Source organism: Mirounga leonina, unplaced genomic scaffold (assembly GCF_011800145.1).
Source record: "Mirounga leonina isolate KUSES-001 unplaced genomic scaffold, KU_Mleo_1.0 Mir_200, whole genome shotgun sequence".
Taxonomy (NCBI): Eukaryota; Metazoa; Chordata; class Mammalia; order Carnivora; family Phocidae; genus Mirounga; species Mirounga leonina.
The window spans coordinates 15,070,704-15,092,875 of NW_023270503.1; the positions used below are offsets into that span (position 1 = coordinate 15,070,704).

Sequence of the window (22,172 nt, forward strand, 5' to 3'; positions counted from 1 at the left end):
CCCCCCCCGCCCGCGCTCGCCGCGGCGGTGGTGCGTCCCGGAGGTTACCGGAAGTGGCCGCGCTCGGCGCTGCCATGTTGAGGAGCCGCCGCTGCCGCTGCCGCCGCCGCCGCCGCCGCTTTGTTGTCGCCTCCTCCGGCTGAGGAGGCTCCCCGAGCGGGGGGAGTGGGGAGGAGGGGGGTCGGCCGCCGCAGCCATGGAGGCCAACTGGACCGCGTTCCTGTTCCAGGTACTGGGGGCCCCCCCGGGGGGGCCCGGGGGGGACAGGGGGGCCGGGCCCCGGGCTGGCGGGCGGGCGGGCGCTCCTCCTCCCCTCCCTCCCGGCTCCGCTCTCCGGCCCGGCCTTAATCCCCCTTTGTTTTTCCGCCCGCCCGCCCCGGCGGAGCGGGGCTGCTGAGGTGAAAGGAGGCGGCCTCACGGGGTGCGGGGGAGAAAGCAGGCCTCAGGGTGAACCCCGGGCCCCCCCAGCACACTCACGCACACGCACACACCCTTCCCTCCCGCCCTGAAGGGGAAGGGAGGAGGCCGGTCGCTGTCACCACCCGCGGCCCAGAGAAAGGAGGGCGCCGGGCCGCTGGATAGCGCGGGCCGCTCGGCCACAGCGCGCCCGCCCCGGGCCCGCATCGTGGGGTGAGGGGGGATCCCCAGGTCCTACTCTGAGACCCCCCCCCCACACAGACGCACTTCATCCATCTTCGCTCGCTCTCCTTCCTTTTCACCTCCCTCTCCTCTTTTTGTGTGTGTGTGTTGACTTTCTGACCCCCCCAACCCTGCGAATAGCGGGTATCCCTGGGTTCCCCGCCACTCCCCCTTCCCGCCGCCCCCCCTTGTGTTTACCCTGTTGGGGGGTGTTGTGAGTGAGTATCCCCTCCCCAAACTTTTTTACTGGATTTACATTTTTTCTCTCGCAAGCCTTTGCCGAGCCTTGGCAGCTGACACCCTCTCCCTCTGTCCAGCTCTCCCGCCGTCCCATTCAGCCCGGGGAATCCCCCAGCCGGGCCGGGGCGGGGGGAGCGGTGGGGGCCGGGACTCCAGGAGGCCCGACCTTCTCCCGGAGCGCTTTTCCCTCTCGTCCCACCTCGAACGTTTCCTCCAACCAAGTGGGGGAGACGGAAAGTGGAGAGAGCAAACAAAGTCGGCTTACAAAGCCCCCAGATGAGTCATTCGTTGGGGTGTTGGTCTACACTTTTTGCAAGAAACTTGAAAGTGCCTGTAGCCGATACGTTGGCAGTCCTCTTGCCCGCCCATTTTAGGTGGGGGACCCCTGTTGGGAAGACCGAGGCTTATTTTTTCCCTGCTTCATTTCTCTTTGCAAACGAAGCACTTAGTGGGCAGTAGTGATGAGCTCACGGGAAAACTTCGGAACCGGAGGAGGTTAGGAAGCTTGTCACTTTAAATGCGTTCTTCCCGCCTCTCTGGGTTATTTTCCTTCTTTGAATAGCTTCGTGAAATCCCAGACGCGTTGCTTGGGCGCTTGAGACCTTTTGAAACTAACCAGGAATGGATGCAGAATTTTCAAAAAATCCTCCCAGTCACTGGACCCATCCCAGTGCAGTTAATATAGGAGTTGGATAATTCAAACATTACCTATTGTGTAGAGCTGATTTATTGTTTTAAGACATACTTTCTTTCAAATGTGAGTAATTTGATTTTTAAGTAGTTAATTGAAATATATTCTGGCTTCTTAAAATTGAAGATATGCAAAATTATGGAACTCACAAACTTCTTTTTCTCATTCTGATCTGGTATTGTTTTATCATGCTTTAAGTCAACTTAAAAATGCATTGGGAAAGATATGGTATATAACTAGTTGGCATCCAGAATGGTGTAAAGGTGGCAAATGCCCTCTCTAGAAAAGGCTTTCAAATGGTCATTTAAAAATGGGATTAACGGGCCACCTAAGTGATTTTCATGTGAGAAATGATTTCGATTCACCATATTAATTACCATGTTAAACCTGCTGTCCGTAAACTTCATGGAGATTGAAAAAAAAAAAAGGAGAGTTCTTTATGTAAAGGAAAAACCTAGAACTAATTTTTGGGAAGTTAGTTGAACAATCTTTTGGAATACTTTTATTCTTTTTCTGGATAAGACAAATGCCAAGCATTTATTGATCAACTTGTTAATTAGATTTTATATTATTTAATTTTTTTCAGCAATTAAAATCTTTTTTTCCACCTGATGGAGAAGTGTGAAAGCTAATAATTGATCCTGGGCTTGGCAATGTGTGCAGTGAAAATTGTTGGAAAAATAATTTAGAGCCGAGGACAGTTGAATGGGTAAAGAGAATATTTCAGTCTTTTCTATGGAAAGGTATGAATAGACTTACTCAGTTTCAGTTTTAAGTAATTTTTACTGGGGAAATGGGAGAGTTAAACTCTCTTGTTTGTTTCCTAGAGCATACTATTGAATTTATATTTTAAAACAATTTAATACCTGCTTGCTTTCCAGATAACCTGGTGGAAAGTGAAAGCCATAGCTGTTAAGATGTTTGATGGATGATTCTCCTAACAGGACATTCAAGATATGACTCACTGATGCTAATTTGTTTCAGTACAAAATTTTTTGCCCTCTGGCACTGGAGATTTCCTGGTGCTATATCCTACTACCCTGGGTGATGAAATAACATTTCTGTTTTGTTTTTTTGTGAACCCCAGAAAAAGGAAAGCTTGGGCAGGGTTGAAAAAGCCTTAAAGTTGAAAGAGATGGGAGATAAAATAAAAGCTTTGGTTTGATGATACTAGTCAAATAAAAGTCTACCCAGAAGTTCTTTTCTTTTTTTTTAAATCATTTAACTGAAGGCAGGCCATGGTTGTTATTTTACTCTGTCTCTCCCTCAGAGAACAAGTTGGGGAAACCCAGTTCCCCTCTTAGAAGGCTTCATGTAGAAGTGTGGGGATCCTAGGAATCCTCAGAGAGTGATTCCCGTAGTGGTCGAGGCATTCTACAACATTTCACCCAAGAAGCAGGGACCTGGTGTGACCCTCGTGTGAGAGTGAGCTTCAGCAATGCTGTAAAAATACTTTATGTTGCCACAGACATCTGAATTGGTAAAATGGCAGTAAGTGCTTTTAGTACTCCATCGAACTAATGGTTGTTTAGAATTGAAAAATGCCTCTAAACACTATAAGTCTGAACTTTGTCCAGAAGATTTGCATTCCCTATTATCTGATCTGTTAGCCTTTGAAATTGTGTATCTTGAGCTATCTTCAGCTATTAACTGTTTGTATACTGTATGGAAACTTGGGTATCCTACAGCCAGGTTGGAAAGGGGGTAAGATTTGAATCCAAATTCTATAAAGTTTCCACTAATGTCTCATGGGCAGACACATTTACAGGAGCTCCGTAAATTAAATTAAAAGTGGACTGTAATTCAGTATAATCCCTGAGTCCAGAAAGATACTCATAGGCAAGCACACAATTTCTGTGAGTACGTCCAGGACTCAAAGGGGGATTCAACCAAAATTATTAAATTGGAACTGGTAACTTTGAATATCACACCTCCTGATGATTTGGAGGAGACTTGGTTCCAGGCTTAGCTGTTGTATTGCCATCAAGTAAATATGGAGCTATGTGGTAGATATTCTTATCCATTAGGGGAGAAGACGCTCTGTGTGAATGTGTGTGTCTGTCTCCTTGTTTTCTTCTTAATCAAGTTAACTGTAGGACTTGTGATTATAGAGTGAGAAGGCTAAATAAGTGACTAGAGTGTCTAAGATGATGGGATGGGACCCTCCTAGGATGTTGTGTGCTTAAAATATTTGGAACTCTTACATCTGGGTGCATGTATCCTTTTGGGATTACAAAACTCAAGCATAGGGGCTTGGGCTCACTGTCAGAAAAGTTTCAAAAATAACATTGGTAAAGTACGACGTATCAGGAAGAACTTATTTCAGGAATTTTTTCCATCGGTTCCTAAATGTTTTATCAGTACGGAGAATTTTGAAAGAATCAAAATCAAGAGAGTGAGTATTCGTAAATACCAAGAATCTGATCCACAATGAAATTTTGGTTTCAGTGCAGCTAAAGAAAATTTCCAGACGGTGTCCAGTTCTGGAGTGGAGAAGCACATTATAACAGCAAATGTCTAATACTTTAATGAAACATATAAGTGCTGGAAGAAGATGAAAATGGAAGGAATTTTAATTATTTAGTTTGTTTTCTCTTGCTAGTCTGTCTTTGAGAGTTTAGGGTTTGAACAACTAGTGTTGTTAAAAGGATGCAGATTTCTAGTGTAAGATTAAATGAATTGAGAAACAACTGACAGGTGTTTTGCTGTAGGCTACCTTCACAGATGCCTTCCAGGCTGATTAATAGCAGGTTTCATTTCAATCAAATCTTTTAGTAGGAAAGTTAAGTGAAAACTTTAAAAGTAAACTTAACATCATGCATGTATTCAGAGAGCTGAGTTTCTTTTATCACTTAGCAACAGCCTCCTTCCTCAGTCACTAAGTTTTCTAATGGAAAGGGAGAGACAGTGCCTTTCTTTTCCTAGGTAAAATAGACAGATGATTATGTGTATGTGTGTGAGTGTGTAGTGTGTGCATTACTGCAGTAAGGTACTGGCAGATACTTAAGTCTGGAGTGTAATTTTTTTGACAAGTTATTTAAACTTGGTTTCAGCACTCACAGACTAATGCACACTGATTTCATCAGCTGGTATGTCCCTTCTGCACCAGGATGGTGTGTAGTCAGCTGTTTGAAAGCAAGATCACTGTGAGCAACTTAGTCATAAAAGTTTTGTGTCTGCACAGTGATTTTAATGCTTTGTGTTGGGAGCTCTGAGGGTAACTAGGTGGTTGCTGGATTTCTGCTGCAGGGAGTAGCTTATGGGCTCTTTGATGGTTTCTTCTGGTCTCTGTTGTCTGGAGCATGTTGAATTTTGAAGGCCATTGTGCGAGGCTGAGTTTCTGAAGTGTAAATGTTTGGTTTTAGGCCCATGAAGCCTCCCATCACCAACAGCAGGCAGCACAGAACAGCTTGCTGCCCCTCCTGAGCTCTGCTGTGGAGCCCCCTGATCAGAAACCGTTGCTTCCAATACCAATAACTCAGAAACCTCAAGCAGCGCCAGAAACATTAAAGGATGCCATTGGGATTAAAAAAGAAAAACCCAAAACTTCATTTGTGTGCACTTACTGCAGTAAAGCTTTCAGGGACAGCTATCACCTGAGGCGCCACGAGTCCTGCCACACAGGGATCAAGTTGGTGTCCCGGTCAAAGAAAACCCCCACCACGGTGGTTCCCCTCATCTCCACCATCGCTGGGGACAGCAGCAGAACTTCGTTGGTCTCGACCATTGCTGGCATCTTATCAACAGTCACTACATCTTCCTCGGGCACCAACCCCAGCAGCAGTGCCAGCACCACAGCTATGCCCGTGACCCAGTCTGTCAAGAAACCCAGTAAGCCCGTCAAGAAGAACCATGCTTGTGAGATGTGTGGGAAGGCTTTCCGAGATGTGTACCACCTCAATCGGCACAAGCTCTCCCACTCGGACGAAAAGCCCTTCGAGTGTCCTGTCTGTAATCAGCGTTTCAAGAGGAAGGACCGGATGACTTACCATGTGAGGTCTCATGAAGGAGGCATCACCAAACCCTATACTTGCAGTGTTTGTGGGAAAGGCTTCTCGAGGTACTGCATTTTGCTTTGCTTTTTGTTTTCATTAGGTATCAGTGAACTTCAGTTTTGTCTCTTTGTGACCTAGAAGGTTTATGTGAGCATAGCTGTGGGCAGGCCTGTGTTATTAGAGGAGATTGATGATAAAGTACTACACTTCCAGGTCTAATTCCAGTTTGGTGTGGTTGACAAGTGGTGACATAGTGATCAGCCTAATATTTCAGTTAAGAAGTGCCTTGGTGGACTCAGGCCTTCATTTGGCACATTTATAATTCTTACCACTGCAAAACCACCGGTTTCCAATTCAGTCGGGTGACTAGACATGAGGTTCACTGTGCAAATCAAAGAAACTTACTTCTTGGAAGTTGGGATGACCTTGAATACTGTTAGTATAACTTTTAGGAAGACGCTTTTCTGTTTTTCTGTGGTTACTAACATTTCACTAATTTTCATTTTTAAAGGCTTTTAAAGAAGAGTTAATATAGGAGTAGCTTTCTCTGGCAGGTGTTAGGACTAAAACTTTGGGTATTTTATAATTTAAAGAACCAAGGCCTAACATGATTTGATGTTGACTAGGAGAGAAAAATTAACAGGTAAACGACTAAGATTTTTGTTTATGGTAAGAGAGGTAAGGAGGCTTGCACTGGGGGGAGGGGGAGTTGGTAATTCTGCTAGCTTTCTTTAAAATGCCCTCCACCCAAAGCTGCCAAGCATGTAAACATCACCGTGAGTAGCATTTCTCAATGTGTGTTCCATTACATCTTCTGTTGAAACTCTCTCTTTCACAGGCCTGACCACTTAAGCTGTCACGTAAAACATGTCCATTCAACAGAAAGACCCTTCAAATGCCAAGTAAGAGTTAAAATGACTTATCCTTAGTGTAGCACGTAATGCACATTATCCAGAAGGTCTGAGCCAGTCAAATCTCACCGTTCTTGAATAGTCTTAAAATCACTGACTTGAGTAAATGTGGTCCATTTGAATTCTTGTTTTATACAATATAAATGACAGCTTCTATTTCTGTGAGGCAAGAGCATTTAAAAATGTAAATGTGTTGTTTTTGTTAAGCTACATTTCCCTTTCCTTAGGCAACAGTATTTATCGTTACAAGAAAAAAAATTTATAGTCTTGCAAAGGTCATTATGTATTTGAAATGAATAAATGAATAAAATGCTTTAAATTATTTTCTGGGTTGATGATTTTAACTGTAATAGCAGAAAATAGGAATTTTCTCCCAAATGTTACCACTTATGGATGTTTGTCTGCCAAATTGGAGCATTTTCGAGTTGTTTGAAAATCTGTTGATTTTATTTGACCTAAGCTGTGATAACAAAAAGGTTAAGAATCTTGCTAAATCAAATGACTTTTTTAGACATCAGTAATTTTAGTTTATTGCTGGAAGTCTTTCTGTGCTCCTTTCAGTTAAATGTGTTAATGACTGACTTTATTAAGTAAGTGATTTGAATCTTAAGAAAAATCCAATCTGAGGAAGGAAGCTAGTGTCATTTGAGCGAGTACCTGCTATGTGCGAGGCCTTGGGCCAGACTCTTAATCCCACCAATAATTTTGGGAGGTAGGTATTTTTATCCTCATTTTACGGATGAAGAAACAAATTCAGATAGGTTAATTTGCTCAGTGTTACACTGTTTTCATGAATCAAGGAGAGCTGGATTTAAATCCAAGTTTAACTGACTCTACAGCTCACATCTTTTCAGTATCTGTGTTGATATTTCTTCTTCCCCCAAAATGTAAGGGTCTAAAGTTCACCAAATGTTTTGTTATGATTATGATTCTAGGTAACACATGCAATTAAAATTCAACTAACTCAGTCTGCTTGTGGACATGGATAGGGTAATGCCTAGAATATAATGTACTTTAAAATGAGTAGAACAGGATAGTCTATATTTAAAAAAAGTTTTCCTCCCTCATGCAGACGTGCACTGCTGCCTTTGCCACCAAAGACAGACTGCGGACACACATGGTGCGCCACGAAGGCAAGGTATCGTGTAACATCTGTGGGAAGCTTCTGAGTGCAGCGTACATCACCAGCCACTTAAAGACACATGGGCAGAGCCAAAGTATCAACTGTAATACATGTAAACAAGGCATCAGTAAAAGTAGGTGACACTTCAGATTGTATGTCTGTTGCATTTCAGATTAATGAAATCTGGATGTTTTTATAATGTACTGAAGGTATTTTCACTATGCTCTCAGCACTGTATTCATAATCACCTTACATGTTTTCTTCTCTCACTAAAGCGTGTAAACACACGTCCATGGAGAGTATATACTGGTGTTGGAAATACACCTCACCTGCGTGGATACAAACAGCACTGACAAGCCCTCCACTACTTTGGCTTTCAGTCCTGTGCTTGTCTACTAATAACACCCAAGTTAGAAAAGCAGAATTTCCCTGTAACTGTTTTTCAACGTGTCCCTTCTTCTGTGGAGTTTCAATAAAAAGCTCTAGTGTTTTAGAATTGTGGCAGCAGGAGCCGCACTAGGAAGCTGCAGCTGCTGCGAGGCAATTTTCATTGTTTTTATTTAATGTTAGGAAGATTCTTAAGCATTGGTGTCTCCTAACTCCTGTTTGAGTTAATAACATGCCCTTAATAACCTTAAAGATGAAAGCGGCATCATTAAGTTTGCTTTTCAAACCCAGATCTGTAGAGTTGGGATAGCATATCCATCTGAAGATGTAAGTGCTCTACTTACCTTAAATTCAGAATTGAAGATAGACTGTTTCAGGGACTCGTGGATAGAATTCAGTACTTGCATTTACCCCGGCTTTGTCTTTGAGATTGCCCTAAGCACCAGAAGAAAGTCTGTTCCTAATTCTGTATTCTATTATGTATGTACTATATGCAGCAGAAACATCAAATTCTCAGAATAGGTGGCCAAAGGTGAGTGGGGAAAGAACATTTAAAGTGTTCTAATCTCAACCATTTTTGCTTCTTTGTGAGTACATTGGGTTTATTATCTAGCATGTCATACTTTGTTAACTTTACAAAACTTCACTTTTGGTGTACTTTGTTGTGGTCAAGTGACCAACTTTATCAGATATTTTGGTGAGCAGACATTAGTCCATGCTGGTTTTACCCAAGTTCCATTCTGAAAGACACTTGCTTTTTAATATAGCAAAGAATTCTTTTCTCTTTTACATTGGTTTTCCCCAGCTCTCTCGATTTTTCTTTTATTAATTTGTCTATTTTGACCAGTATAGACAGAAGCAGCAAAAGAAGATGCTCTGTAGTAAAAACTGGCAAGACAAATGATAAAGTTCAGAGAAGCACGAGGAGCCAGAGTATCTAAGTTTCAGATTTTGAGCCCCTGGCTGCACGTTTTCAAGGTAACGGAGCATGTGTGGTTTGTCTTTGGGGCAGCGTGCATGAGCGAGGAGGCCGGCAGCCAGAAGCAGCAGCAGCATGTAACGAGCTGGCCCGGGAAGCAGGTGGAGACGCTGAGACTGTGGGAAGAAGCTGTCAAGGCCAGAAAGAAAGGTAAGATGAGGTGGCCAGAACTCGCAGGACGGCTAGACCAGTGCGCTCGCTTCTTGTGCCCCAGGCCCTAAGTGAGGCAGCCACAGCTTAGGCAGTCTGGCTTCATGGGCACCTGGAAACACTATGTTGGCAACAAATTTCCAAGCTTCCAAATAAGTCTTTTTACCTTAACAAATAAAAATCCTTAGTACTTCTTTTCGTGTTCTTTGGATTTTCCTTTTGTTACAAATTTGGAGCCAGATTTGGTCCTTCCCTGTGTATGTTTAGAGTTCATTTTTATGTCAACCTCCGTGCATTATGGGCTCCTCTTTTTCCTTTCTAAAACACTCCCGCTTTTGGGGGTGGATGAAATATTCTTATGGTACAGAAGTTTATTTTCTTACAACTTTGCTACTTTCTGCTCTTTAGTGTTCTTTCTGCATTGCATTACTTATTACATGTTTCTGGCTTTACGAGGCTGATATCTTTTCTCTTGGTCTCACCCTTAATCTCATTCAGTCTGTCACTGGGGCTGGCATTAGCTTAACAAGTATGTACTTAAGTTGTTAGGGACTTTACTGTAATTGTTACTAAAATTGAGAATGGTTTGCTTTTCTCTCCTATATCGTATAAAGAAGCCGTTGGCGTATCCGTCTTCCACACAGCTTTTTAACTTAATACTTAGAGCTTTGGCTTCTGGACTGTTGTGCGGGCATTTCAAATCAATGATTTTGTCAGCGTACCACCAGCCACGGGAGAGATTCCTACATTCCTTCTTTCCTTCCAGACCTCTTGGTCTTACTGTTTTATTTTAAATTCATAAGGAACCCTCTGCCTCTAGGCTCCTCTGTAATTCCTTTGCTGTGTAGTTTCTTCCCTCCTCTGCTTTCATGTAGTACGGCTGTTCCCTTCCACAGATCACTTCTAAACACCCTGTACTTGGATAAAGATAAAAGGAATAGCGTCCGTTTTCATACATCTCCTGGCATTGCAGCCAGATAGGCCTCCTACCTTTCCTCAGCGGCTGCTTCCTCCTCTCTTCCAAATGAAGATTTGTCATTATTTAATAAAATGTTTTATCGTTAGGAGAAGAGGTAAGGGGGGGGCGCAGGAAGATGTATATATGCTATGACAGTCGCATAGTGGGTGAAAGCACATTACAAAGGATGTTTTAGTAGAGAAGGAGTAAGAGTAAAATTATTTTAAGTCCTAGAAAAGGTTGATGTTAGACTGAAAGGAAAAAGTGCAGGATGGAGGCAAGGGTGGTGATGGCACATGTAAGAGTGAAAGCCCCTTCTTTGGTGTAAACAAGAATACCCTTAACAGTGCTACCATCACCTCAAAAGTGAGTTGGTTTTCTCTTTCTTTCTGCACTTTTCTATTTGGTGTTGTATTTCATTTTGCTTGCACAATAAGACTCAATTGTTTAGCTCATCTTCTGACCTCCATGAAACAAAATGCTTTTGTATTCCCATTTGTAGCATGAATCTCTCTGGAAACGACCACTGATGTTAGAAACTTCTGTATTCATGTTAGTAAAATGTCACATTTCGGGGGAGAGGAGACTTCTGCCCTGAAAACCTAAACTTGAGTCAGCAGGTCTCTTTTTTTAAATAAGGTAATATAAGTTCCCAAACCTGAGTGACATTCAGATCGCCGATCTCAGGAACTTTTTAAAAATACACATTTCCAAAGTTCATCTAAATCTCACTATTGAATTTCCTGGGAAGCCATTTAAAAAAAAAAAAAAAAAGCTCCCTAGATAAATGATTTTTTTTTTTAAGATTTTATTTATTTGTCAGAGAGAGAGAGCAAGCACAAGCAGGGGGAGTGGCAGGCAGAGGGAGAAGCAGGCTTCCTGCTGAGCAGGGAGCCCAATGTGGGACTCGATCCCAGGACCCTGGGATCATCACCTGAGCCGAAGGCAGACGCTTAACCAACTGAGCCACCCAGGTGTCCCTTAGATAAATGATTTTTTTTTTTTTTAAGATTTTATTTATTTATTTGACAGAGAAAGACACAGCGAGAGAGGGAACACAAGCAGGGGGAGTGGGAGAGGGAGAAGCAGACTCCCTGCCGAGCAGGGAGCCTGATGCGGGACTCGATCCAGGGACTCCAGGGTCATGACCTGAGCCGAAGGCAGTCGCTTAACCAACTGAGTCACCCAGGCGCCCTAGATAAATGATTTTGATCATCAGTCAGGTTTGGGAATTCCTGACATAGAGTTTGCCAGAGTTTCATCATATTGATCAAGGGAGAGCTGCTTATTGACTCCAGGGTCGGCGTGAGGTGATTTGACCCATATGTGTGGGATGTGTGCAGACCTTTATCTTTAGTCTCAAATATATTTCCCCATTTTGACAGCCAAATTACACACAACTAGCCCACTCATCTGTCTTCTTACTGTTGTTTCCTGACACACCAGCAGGTGGTGCTGAATTTTGTTGAGGGGTGGGGTGGGGGTGTCACCTCTGAGGGAAGTTTTCTTTAAGAAGTGCCCGGGCTTTGCTGGGTAACAAGGACCAGGGTCCCCCAAATCACTGCAGGGTCTTCTTGCTTAATTAGTCCTCCTTGGTATGGTTGGTGATGTGTATAATATGTGCAGTTAGATGACACTAGGCATAGAGTGGGTGATTCTGTCAGCATCAGAAAGCGAAGAAGAAATGGGAGTGCAGAGGAGAATACAAACCCACTCAGAGAGATTTTATCTTTCTTAACATAGGAAACCTAACCAGAAACAACAGGATTGTTTTTTTGTTTTGTTTTGTTTTAAAGATTTTATTTATTTGACAGAGAGAGAGACAGCGAGAGAGGGAACACAAGCAGGGGGAGTGGGAGAGGGAGAAGCAGGCTTCCCGCGGAGCAGGGAGCCCGGTGCGGGGCTCCATCCCAGGACCCTGGGATCGTGACCTGAGCTGAAGGCAGACGCTTAACTGACTGAGCCACCCAGGCGCCCCACAACAGGACTGTTTAAACAGTTTTTCTAAGACTGAAATAAACGGATATGAAAATAGCTTGTCAGTCCCTACTTACGGACTGACCTTACCTCTGAGGCTTTAGAGTACACAGCATTGAGGACACACAACGCTCTCCGCTAGTTACAGTGCGCCTTACCAGAAGATTTTTCTGATTATCTGTTCTTGTGTGACCATCGGCCCAGCTCATTGTAAACAAACTCTTTCTCCTGGCCTGCCGATGGTTGGCTCTGCCTGCATGAAGTGGTAGTGAGAATACTAAGCCCTGCTTGATATCTCTGCCCCCCAGAGTGCCTTGCGGAAATTAACTGGTCTTCCAGCATCACTGTGAGGTAGGTAAGTAAATCTAAATTTGAAACCAAAAGTGCCAGGCTAAACAAGTTGCCCAAGGCCTTGTGGGAGGTATAGTGTCAGAAAAGAGATTCACGTACCCCCAGTCCTGTGCTCAGAAAGAGCCTCCCTTCCTGTTGACCGCTTGGTAGAGAACTATAATTTCATTCATTAAATGTTTGTCCTTTTTAATTAAAAAAAAGTTGATTCAGAAGCTGTTTGTGAATTTTGTTCATTGTTTGGGGAGTCTAAAGGCCATTTTGTCTTCTTATTTTAGAAGCTGCTAACCTGTGCCAAACCTCCACGGCTGCTACGACACCCGTGACTCTCACTACTCCATTCAATATCACGTCCTCTGTGTCGTCTGGGACGATGTCAAACCCAGTCACAGTGGCAGCTGCAATGAGCATGAGAAGTCCAGTCAATGTTTCAAGTGCAGTTAACATAACCAGCCCAATGAACATAGGGCACCCTGTAACTATAACCAGTCCATTATCCATGACCTCTCCTTTAACACTTACTACCCCAGTCAACCTTCCCACCCCTGTCACTGCTCCAGTGAATATAGCACACCCCGTCACCATTACGTCTCCCATGAACCTGCCCACCCCTATGACGTTAGCTGCCCCTCTCAATATAGCAATGAGGCCTGTAGAGAGCATGCCTTTCTTACCCCAAGCTTTGCCTACATCACCACCTTGGTAAACAGTATTATAAAATCAAAATATGGGTTAAAGTAAATATTTACCAGCAACTTACTTTTAGTTTATTAAAGCAAAAAGTAAACCATGAAATTGGGAGATTTTATTACATTAGTTAATAATAGTGTAGTAGCATTTTTCTCCAATTTGGCTGGGATTGTTCAAAGTAGGGTGTGTATGTAACTTATCACTGGACCACTTTAGTTTAATCAGAAATTCCTTTTAGCTGACAGCATTGCTTAAACAAGATAGTAGTTGGCAAGGTAAAATGCCAGAATTAAAACCAATCATAAAAAAGCAAAACCCACTTCAAAATAAAAAAACGGCATTACTGTTTCTAATCCCAAGAAATCATTTTATTCTAAACACTAGCAGAACTCTTCTCCCTATACAAGGTGGATGGCTGATTATAACCTGAAGTTCTAAATCCACAGGTAGAGGGCTAGTGTAGCATTGTCTGTGTTTATTGTTTTTATGAGTAAATACATGCATTGTCATAATAAAATGCATTTCAGAGAATATGCATTTTACCTTTGGGAATATGTTAATTTCAGGCAGCATTCCCTATGGGAAAGGTGATACCAGCTCTGATATGCAAAGCATATGATAATTTATCATTCTAACTTCAACATATAATAGGGATTGTGACCTGATATTTGGAGATGTAAATATTGCTCAGCATATTAATCCTGATGGAATATAGCATTGTAGTTGACTTTTTAAAAAAAATTAAAAAAACAAAAACAAAAAACAACCAAAATATACAAATTGTGTTTTGGTAAGAAAAGGCCTCAACTGACAGAGGAGAAGTCAAGCGTGTGGACAGGCAGACTCCTAACAAACAGAGGCCAGTGGGACTCCTATTCAGGAGCCAAGGAGTACTTGGAACAGTTAAAATATATTGCTTTAAATTGGAAGATGCTGGAGGCACTGGGATGTGATATGCCCCTCTCTCTCCCAATCAGAGCCTGTTGATGTTACAACAGGGAAAGATGTGTTAGTTGCTCACTAGAGTTTATGTCTTATATTAAATTGTATACAGTTTTTATTCTAACCACTAACTAGGTAGTATGCCCCTTCAGAACAAGCAGAGTGTATCTTTTTTTTAAAATTTTTCCTTCCGTTTCTTAATCAAGTATTGTGCAGATTTGTTCAACTTTGTAAATATGGACATCACTTTTTTTTTTCTTTGAGAAAACACTTGTATCAGCTTTGTGGTGTTTTCAGGGAGACAGCTCTCTGTACTCCCTGTAGAAACCCAGCAATGATTGTGCACGTTAGGACATGTGCTTTTTATTTCTTAGCAGGATGTTTTATCTCTGTACATAAAGTAGAAACCAAAAGTTAGGGAAACAGATACTTTTTACACCATCATGCCACACATTAATGTTTTTAAAGCATTGTGTTTTTTTAAAAAAAAGTTACTAAAACCAAGACGCTGTGATTTTTTTAAGTTGCAGTATGTTTTTGGTTTTTGTTTTTTTTTTCTTTTTTAATCTTGCAGTTAAGAGAAATGGAATTTAGTTGTATTAATCTTGCAGAATGTTTGCAGGACTGACTATCAAACTGGATGACTTCCGTTTATACCCCACTGTGTCAGTTCAAGCATCAAATACCTTACATCCGAGGCAGACTTCCTACATCAGGGACAGGTATCTGTGTGTCATTATACAAAACAGTTCGAGGGGGTTGAACTACATAGTAAAAAATAAAATAGTACTTAGTGTAAAATAATTTTATAAATGATCTTTTGTACTTTAGGACATTAAATTGTACAACTTTTGTATATATAAAAGCTTAGGAACTTTCTGTTTAGCAGGAAGGCAACACATTCCTACACTTTTAATGTATATGTTTGTTATAATGTCCATGTAAACATGCCCTATGTTTGTGCCTTTTAATTAGTTTGTCTCAATAAACAAAATGTAGAGAAAAATATGTAGCTATGACTTTGTTACAACTGTTCCTATCTACAGTACGAAGAGGGTTTGTTTTTAATCTGTAGAGCGTTGTGTGTGGGCTACTGGAAGGACTTGTGTAGGGAAGGCCTGTACATGGCCCTACTGAGGCCTGGATTGGGCAGGTAGTGGCCACATTTGAAGGAAGCCCACATTTCCTGGCATGCAGCCCCAGGACTGGGTTCTGGCTCTGCCTGCTGGGACCTGTCGTCTCTGGCTGGGCTGGCAGTCACCATCCACCATGATTCAGACAGCCCAGGCTTCCTCCACAGTGGCCTAAGGAGCAGTCCTCAGTGGGGGCAGGTGTGGACCCTACCCCCAGGCTAGAGTGTGGTCGTCAGAACCCTGAAAGTATTAGTTCTTAAAAAAAAAAAAAAAAAAGATATATACTAGAAATGATTGTTTTATCAATTCATTGTATAATAAACAGGAGTGAGACTTCATTGTATGACTTCAGTTAAAATGCTATTTTGTATGCATTCTTTATTCACTTAAGAAGCTTGTCTGCAATAATAAAGCCACGTCGTGTCTTCTTTTGGGAGGGAGAGAATTGGCAGGAAGGGGGTGGCGGCAGGCCACTGAAAGGGGGGCCGAATAGGTTGTATGGTGAGATTCTCCTGTGTCTTGGAACTGAAATTGAGTTTTGATGCTGATGAACTGATTCAACCAAGTGTTGAAGGCACGACGGCCACCGCGCTACGAAAAAGCAGAGTTTGTTTTTCCCTTTCTGGTTGTAACCTGGTTGAGAGCTTCCCTTTATCAGATTGGCAGCTAAACAGTTGTATTAGATAATCCTCAAATCTGACATCCAGCCTGTTATGCTCTAGGGCTCGCTGCTTGGCCTGCATTTGCCTTTTATTGTATATCCATTTCCCTCCTAAGGTGTGCTCCTAAATGAAGGTTTCTATGTAAGCAGATGATGATTTTTCCTGTCAATACCAGCACTGTATTACTAACATGCAAAATACTGCAGATTTATTTTGACAAATTAAAGTTAACCGGTCACAAATGTTATGATGGATTGCTTAATATCTGAGAAGCTTCACCAGTTCACTCTGATGGTAGAGAAATGTTTAAAGCACTGCTTCTCCAGGTGTACCCATCTCGGTATGGGGCTGGAGAAAGGGGGAGGGATGCTGTCAGGCTGGTTGGTATTGAGCCCCTACCGAGAAGGGAGGGTGGAAACACACCAGACTGACTGCAGTAGACTCCTGCCTGTCAGCTTGAGGAAAAGCCAGGAAGCCGGGCCTTGGGTAGTGGCCACAGCCATAGGCCCCTGTTCTACCCAAAAGAGAAAATGGGTTTAGAATATTTCTCATGCTCTAGAACCCAGTTTCTTTACTTGTAAAGGGCTTTAGGCTAGGTCTCCTACCCATTTGTGTTCAGCTAGATTCATCGGATGTCCTTTGGGTACCAACAATGTGCCAGGCACTGTTGGGCACTAAGGGGCCCGTAAAGGCAATTTCGGTGTGGTTGCTACCTCCAAGGAGGCTGTTAGGAGAAACACGATGAGTACTCAAGTGACAGCAGATCAAGATGAATCTGACACTTCATTTAGTGAAAAAGTTTTGGATACCTACATCTGTTTTCTATAGAATTGAGGCTTCCCAACCTTTTTCTGATAATTGCTTTAGTCTCTATTGACTCAGTGAAAACAGCTGGAGGAAAAGTTTCTAGTGTCGCTTTTGTCTGGAAACGGGAAGTGTTATTTCACTGAGTTGCTAGCTAATCTTTACAGTCCTGGCTGTCCAGGCCTCTGCTCTTTTCAAGGGGCCCTGCATTTTGGTCCACTCTAAAGAGACCTGGGTTTGGGATGTAGAGGGGATAGTGAAGGTTTTCCTTGAAGTGTCCTCAAGGATCCCTGGACAGAAAGTCCAGTGTGTTCATGGGATGTAATCACTTCCCCCTCCCTGCTCTAATAAATCTGGCCCTCAGTCCTGCACTCTTTCTATTTCCTCCTTAAGGAGTCTTGTAGCCTGAATGAATGCCATTTGTCCCCATTTGAGCCTATAAATCCCCACAGCTGGTCTGACCCTAGCAGATTACTGGATAATCTCCCCCTGGTCTTGTAAAAATGGGGGTGGGGGCAGATCAGTGTGGGGTGGTTCAGGACTCAATACTGATTGACTTTGTGCATTGATCTGGATTCCAGCTTCTCCTGGTTGCCCACTTTTGGGCAGTCAGACCCATTTAGTTCCCAAGGAGGGAATGGAGGGACGGTCAAAGGCTTTGCTTTGGACTTTTGTGTAATCTAGCTGTCTCCTTGGGGCAACCTGTCAGGGGCTGGCTAGTTAACTTTTCCCTTCCTGAAAGAGGCACTTGACCCAGATCTTGGCCCTGGACCGTGAGGGTCAAGTATACTTCACTTTACAAAAACTGCCGTGTCATGGTAAGAGAAGGGATTTTCACACTTTAGATTCTGTATCACCACTCACTTGCATCATCCTTTAAGAAATTTTCTTCGTCCTTGATTATCTTAAATTGACAACCCATCTCCTTCCCAATGCCTAAATATCTGTTGGAAGAGTGCATAAAATAAGAATTTAAAATCACTATTCTTACTGGAATGAATCCTTTCTGGGTATGTAACTGCCAGCCATGCAGGAGGAATTCTCTGGAGTGTTTTGTAAATTTCTGTTCTTTATGGATTTTTCTCGAAGTGAGGTTCATCTGAATTTGGCTGCATCAGCCCTGTTACCTCTATGTCACTTTTTCCTAAACACATTTATAAAGAACCTGGAGCAAGAACTACCAGGCTAAAGATGGACATTTGAGGCCAACATCGTGTTCTGCCAGTGAGCTATTCCTTTGGCGTGGCAAATGGAGAAGACAAGGAGACCAAGGGGCAATAGAAGGGACATGCCTTCCCAGTGACTATTCCATCAGCCCTGTCTGAAAGTCAGTGTCCAGGCAAGACTGGGAGCAGATGTACCAACTCTAGAGGCTGTTCATGGAGAGGGGAGCCAGCCTCAGGGACTGAGATACAAAGTTAAGTCTTTGACAATCTTCGGGGCAATCAGGGGAGTCACCAAAGCCACAGTCACCTTAATCCACTGAGAGATCTGACTTGAAGGAGCCTAGATACCCAAGGCCCTTGCTCATAAGCCAAGAAATTCCTAGCTTTGTTAATGGTGGGAAAAGAGCCAGAGACATCAACTTTGCTTAATGGGGAGGAGGGGGAGTGGGAGGAGGGAAATGGGGGACTTGGAGGTTAGGAAGAGGCCCAGGAAGGGGAGAGAGATTTTAGAGAAAATGTCCTTGTGCTTCCTGTGGTGTAACCGTCACCCTGATCCCCTCCCCTCTCCATTCATCTGCCTTGGACTGGACATGATTGCTCCGAGGACTCCGAGACAGACTGCTAGTCCAAGTCAGCTGTGATCATTTCCGCTTCAGTCAATGAGCAGAAAAGAGGTGTTCTTTGGCCATAAAAAGGACAGCCTCAGTAGATGAAGAAACAGGCAAGATTCAAGTGATTAGTATGGAATCCTCCAAGGTGGGGACCCATGAGCCACTTTCAGCTGAAGACGTGGGGATCCCCCTTCCTGGAATCCCAGAGCTTCATCCCAAGAGAGTAGGCCCTGACTCACAGTGGCCTGTCCAACACAAGAGAAGTTCTGCCACTTTGTCAACACCAGAAGCTGTTTCTGTCAAGGATCTCCAAAGGAGGAGGAATGGGGCAAGGGTGGAGTTGGGGACAGAAAGCAAAGGAGACAGAGCCTTTCTATATGCTCTTTCCAGACCTAGAATGTCCTCCCCAGGGCCGCTGGTGTGGATCAGTCGGTTAAGCATCTGCCTTTGACTCAGGTCATGATCCCAGGGGTCTGAGATTTAGTCCCGCATTGGGACTCTTCTCCCTCTCCCTCTGCCCCTACCCCCCCCCCCGCCCCCGCCATGCTTTATCTCGCTCTCGCTCCATCACAAATAAAATCTTAAAAAAAAAAAAGAATGTTCTCCCAACAAGCAACCCTTCAACACATTTGCTCCATTGTGAACCCTTAGATACCCCGCAAAACCAATTTAAATGTTGCTCCTTCTTTTGAAACCTTCCCTGTAACGTTAGGCAGTTGGCTGATTCCTCCTCAGTATAACAGGAGTTGGGAGATGCCCAAATAAAGTGGATGTAGTCTAGCACCCTCTGGTTTCTAAGTTCAACTGTAGGTCCCACACCCCTTAAATCTCTGGTTCCAAATTAGTGGGGCCATGGCACCTGGGGTTTTGCTGACTTTCCCTTGTATGGATGAATCCCTGTGTCTGGGAAGCCTGAAACACAGCAAAGAACCAGGTGCCAAGGCCAGAAACAGCAGCGACAGGTAGGTGAGGCCCCCAGATGATCCTAAGCAGGGTGAGAACTGGCATAAGGTCCCTGTAATACAGGGTTGCAGTCAAGAGCAGAGGGTTGGGAATCGGACAAGCCTGGGTATCAATCCAGGCTGTGCCACCTGAAGCTGTGTGATCTTGGGCAAGATACATAACCTCTCTGGCCTCCATTTGCTCAGCTATAAAATAGAATGGTAACAAGAATGAACCCCACCTCCACCTGGTCCCATTTTCTATCTCAGTAACAGCAACATCAGTTCTCTCAGAGGCACTAACCCCTTCTCTGTAAGACCTGCAAAGGAGCTGAATGCTTTCCTGCATGCCTTCCCCACCTCAGACTCTCAGGTTTTGAGGACTGGCCTCCAGCATAGTAGCCAGAGCCTCATCTAAGAATGAGAAAGTTAGATGGAAGACCCATCTCCCGAAAAGCATCTAACTGAAGGCTGGCCAGAGATGTGGCAGAGAGGGTTCAGGTTAGACCCAGGGAAGAATCACCAGGCTGGGAGACCTGGAAAAGCTGCCATGCCATGTGCCCATGTGGGGATGGTGCATCCTGCTTCCGAGAAGTCCTTCCATCTCGCCTCCTTCCCTCACATGCATTACATCCGGACATGACGCCTGCACCGCTCGCTCTTCTCCGCGGTCCCGCCATCCTGACAGAGAGTTAATTCTTCTTCTTCTTCTTCTTTTTTTAAGATTTTATTATTTATTTGAGAGAGAGAGAATGAGAGACAGAGAGCAGGAGAGGGAGGAGGGTCAGAGGGAGAAGCAGACCCCCCGCTGAGCAGGGAGCCCGATGCGGGACTCGATGCGGGACTTGATGCGGGACTCGATGCGGGACTCGATGCGGGACTCGACGCGGGCCTCGATCCCGGGACTCCAGGACCATGACCTGAGCCGAAGGCAGTCGCCCAACCAACTGAGCCACCCAGGCGCCCCGAGAGTTAGTTCTTCTTAAAGCTGGCTGCGAGCCTGGCACAGGCCTGACCGCCTGCCTTCCCAAGAAGAAAGGAAGCGCCGCCTGCTACCCAGGCAGGAGGGGGGAGAGCAGCCTGACAGCCTTGTCACACCTGCTTGCTCCTGAGTCAGCCCTCGCCAGCTTCACCTGCTCTGCCGAAGGCAGGCGTCCTGGACTCGCGCGCTCGGAGAGGGGAGCCCCGCGGAGAGCGTGGCAAACGTAGCTTTTGCCAGGGCTGCATCGGTCAAGCTACTGCGGTGCCCAGACTGCCAAGCCTAGCGTCCTCCCCCGTTTGGCCCGACCTCCTTCGCCGGCCTCCTCTCCGCGATCCCCCCCTCCCGGGCCAGGGCACTGGAGTTACTGCAGGGCCGCGGGGAGCCGCGGCGAGCCACCCACCCGGGGCGTGTCGGCCCCGCCCCGACCAGAGCATTGCCGAGCCGGGATTGGGTGAAATCTCCGTCCTGCGTTCTGATTGGCCGGGCCGGGGTGCTCATTCTCCCAGAGCCGTCCTCCGGCTGAAGTTTCTCCAGGGCCGCTTCGCTTTCTTCTCCCTGCACAACCGTTGTCCGCCTTCTCTGTAAATAGATAAAAGGCAGTTCTATGCTTCCACACGTGAGGTGCCGCCGAATACAGGGTTGGGCCTGAAGGATGGCCGAATCTGTCAGTTTATTGTATCCTGCGCCCAAATCACACAGGGGCGGCGAGTAGGGAGAAGCTTGCGGGAGGAAGCTGGGGGGAGGACTGCGTTTGCGTCCCAGGGGGGTGGCCACGATTCATCCTGGGGCGCCCTTTGCCGGGGTAGCTTTTCAGAAGACTCGCCGTTGCTAGAACAGGCCCTTTCTACCGCCTACACTTATATCTCACATTTCATTGCCTTCTGTCATGTTGTTCCATATGCTAGGAATGCTTTTCTTCCTCATTCTTTTTTTTTAAATGTGGTTAAATACTCCTGCTCACTAGGATCCTCTGGAGAAAAAGCAGATTGCAGGGCTTGGGCACGGAACACATAAAGTGAGCCTGGAACGTTTTCGAAAAGCTTATTTGGAAATAATTTCAAAATTACAAAAGGTTGCAAAAATGAAAATAGTACAAGACACACCTGTATACTCTTTACCCAGACTCACCTATTGTTAATATTTTATCTCTTGCTTAATCACATATGGGCTCTCTCTCTTTTTTTTTTTGAACCATTGCAGGGTTTCATACCTTAGGGCCCTTATCCCTAAATATTTCTGTATTTCCTAAAAATAGACATACACTCCTACACTCTTATAAACTTTATACACTGACATTTACATAATACTTTTATTTAATCTACCATCCGTATTCCAATTTTGTCCATCCTTGATAGCACTTTCTCCCCTCCAGTACAAGGTCTAGTTTAGGGTCAGGTATTGCACTTAGTGGTCATGGTTTTTTTGTTTTTATTTATTTATTTATCTATTTTTAAATTTTTTTTTAAAGATTTTATTTATTTATTTCAGAGAGAGAGCACATGAGAGGGGGGAGGGTCAGAGGGAGAAGCAGACTCCCCGCTGAGCAGGGAGCCCAATGCAGGACTCGATCCAGGGACTCCAGGATCATGACCTGAGCCGAAGGCAGTTGCTTAACCAACTGAGCCACCCAGGCGCCCTTTTGTTTTTTTTTTTAAAGTAGACTCCATGCCCAGGATGGGGCTTGAACTCATGACCCTGAGATCAAGGCCTGAGCTGAGATCAAGGGTCAAATGCTTAACCAACTGAGCCACCAAGGCACCCCATTGGTTGTGTTTCTTTAGACTCCTTAAATCTGGAACATTTACAGAACTACTTCTACTTCTTCTTCTTCTTCTTCTTCTTC

The 22,172-nt window shown here is 44.4% G+C and overlaps 1 protein-coding gene across 4 annotated transcripts; it reads left to right on the top strand.

Moving 5' to 3' along the window:
• Positions 1-59: 59 nt before the first annotated feature.
• Positions 60-15,747, top strand: VEZF1 (vascular endothelial zinc finger 1). 4 transcript variants are annotated; one of them, XM_035026758.1, is made up of 6 exons: positions 60-229; positions 4,936-5,630; positions 6,404-6,467; positions 7,531-7,732; positions 8,999-9,115; positions 12,677-15,747. In XM_035026758.1, the coding sequence occupies exons 1-6, from the start codon at positions 197-199 to the stop codon at positions 13,102-13,104; spliced, it is 1,539 nt and encodes a 512-aa protein (XP_034882649.1). In that variant the 5' UTR covers positions 60-196; the 3' UTR covers positions 13,105-15,747. The 4 variants fall into 4 exon arrangements, with proteins under 4 accessions (XP_034882649.1, XP_034882650.1, XP_034882651.1 ...); XM_035026759.1 differs by having other exon boundaries at positions 63-229; positions 7,549-7,732; XM_035026760.1 differs by lacking the exon at positions 60-229 and adding an exon at positions 482-3,061.
• Positions 15,748-22,172: the final 6,425 nt, after the last annotated feature.

What these genes read in the sequence shown, in the direction of transcription:
- VEZF1 (XM_035026758.1), top strand. Translation starts at nt 197, where the DNA reads ATGGAGGCCAACTGGACCGCGTTCCTGTTCCAG. An exon ending in TGTGGGAAAGGCTTCTCGAG is followed by an intron (nt 5,631 to 6,403) that starts GTACTGCATTTT and finishes TCTCTTTCACAG; the next exon opens with GCCTGACCACTTAAGCTGTC. An exon ending in AAAGACCCTTCAAATGCCAA is followed by an intron (nt 6,468 to 7,530) that starts GTAAGAGTTAAA and finishes ATTTAAAAAAAG; the next exon opens with TTTTCCTCCCTCATGCAGAC.